Here is a 1,992-nt window from a genome sequence, read left to right as displayed (position 1 = left end):
TCAACCCTCCAAGCGTTGCAAGCAAGCTGATGCGCTGCCACATTCCCCTCCCTGTGCACATGAGTGATAGAACAATTGCCAAAACAAGACCAAAGTCTTCTAAGTAGCTGTCAATATGAAGGTAGCAGTCGGTCACCATGATATACGTACACAATCTTCCAGCATTCTCTCAAATTCTTGGTGGCTGAAATAATGAAACCGTAAGTCTTTGATCCGTTCAGAACATCTTTTTCCAAAATCCCCTTTCAAAGTGACATGGTGACAATGCCGAATTTCCAGTGATTGAAGGCGAGGACAACCGTTGTCAAGAATGGCCCGCACGCCATCATCAGTCAGCCTATTCCCATCAAGTATGAGGCTGAGTAATCCAAGCATGTTCTCTGCAATAGCAACTGCCAAAAGATTACACTCTTTGAAAAGATTACATTCTTTGAAAAGATAGTCCCATTTAACCTCACTTCTCAATGTCAGTGATTTCAAATGGGGACAACTGCGGCCCACAGCTTCCAAAAACTTCTCAATAGTCCAAGGACAGAGTGAAAGTTCAAGCTCCTATAAAAATGGAATATTTGCAGCAACGTTCTCACTCCATCCTTCATCTGAAATTCTGAAGCACTAGTAGCATATAGATCATTTAAAGGATCTGAGCTCCCTGGAACTGTTAAAAAAAAATAATAAGAAGGCAAAATAAATGAGCCACAACCACAATATATATATATATATATAGAATGCGAATTGTATAAGAGAATAAAGTCTCAATGGAAGAATTTTATTGGATATACATATGATCTTTTTCTCATAACAAGTATGTGATGTATGGATGATAAGTAGAACAACTCAATTAGTTTAATAAGAATAAAATAAAATAAAAATTCTAAAATATGTAAAGTATATATATGTGGTATGGGATTATGAGTAGCATCCCTAAAAAATATAGTTCATCCCCAATTATACTAAGAACAAAAGCCATCAACATAAGTACAAATATAATTCAAACCTTGGATTTTCAGATCAATCACAAACAACAATATCAGAAAATAACATGCGAATTATAACATACATAATGAAATTGATAAAAAAAACAAATAATAATAATAATACCGTTCAGTAATGTACTTGAGGAGATCGTCGTCACAAAAGCTGCCGACTTCGATCCTAGTCACCAACTGGCCGCAACTGAGATCGACTGCGCGGCGGCAGATCTTCCTGAGGTCGCAGGGCACGTACCTCCATGAGTCCACGTAGTGGCCCATGTTGAGGGTGCGCCATATGGAGGCGTCCTTGCAGACTTTACACCAGTGCAAGCACACCATTTGCGCGCTGGTCAGGATCTCGACGACGTCGAGTCTTCGGAGTATTGACGATGTCACATCAAATGGGAAGATTCATCCAATTCCTGTACTGGTCGGAAGGTTGAGGAGGAGGAGGAGAGTCCATTGCTGAGAGGTTTTGCTTTCTCGAAAAGTTGGTGGGGTTTTACCTGAATCCGTGCACAAGGTGGGGGAGTGTTGCTAGCTTAAATAGAAAGAAAGTTCCTTCTGGAAGAGAAATATAGAAATTAATGAAAAATCAAAACCACCACTGACGATTAAGTTTCTTCCATCATTTTAAATATCACGTGTTCGTTTGATTTACTGCCAAATTTCGAAAAGTATGTATCCATTGCAAACAACGACGACGCTTGGGAATGGGGGCCGGATAGCAATATGCATGGTGCTCTCGCAACTCAACTAATCAAAACGTTTTGCGATAATTAAGGTGGCTGCAGCTTCACTGCTATTCATGTCAATTTATAATTTACTTTTATTGCATCCAATGAATTAAATCTAATTATATAGCTCAAAACCCGGTAATATTATATATTGGAATTTGAAGTTCTTCTCGTTCGTGGCGAATCAAATTAAACGAGGTTGTTTACAAAAAGAGTATTGCTGTACAAGCAATTTGGCGCACCAAATCGTGTACCGATGCTGATATGACTTCTTTTGTTGG

General features: G+C 39.0%; 1 protein-coding gene across 1 annotated transcript; it reads right to left on the bottom strand.

Annotated features, from left to right (window-relative positions):
* On the bottom strand, positions 1 to 1,376 carry LOC118348218 (putative F-box/LRR-repeat protein 23; the record flags this gene model as incomplete). Its single annotated transcript, XM_035689256.1, has 3 exons — positions 1 to 51; positions 151 to 490; positions 1,102 to 1,376. Coding segments are annotated over 3 exons (666 nt in total), but the record flags the coding sequence as incomplete, so codon positions are not given.
* Between the last annotated feature and the right edge of the window lie 616 nt (positions 1,377 to 1,992).

The sequence above is a fragment of the Juglans regia genome, chromosome 4, assembly GCF_001411555.2.
Source record: "Juglans regia cultivar Chandler chromosome 4, Walnut 2.0, whole genome shotgun sequence".
Taxonomy (NCBI): Eukaryota; Viridiplantae; Streptophyta; class Magnoliopsida; order Fagales; family Juglandaceae; genus Juglans; species Juglans regia.
Note: the sequence above shows the minus strand (reverse complement) of the source record. Positions and strands in the feature narration are given on the sequence as shown.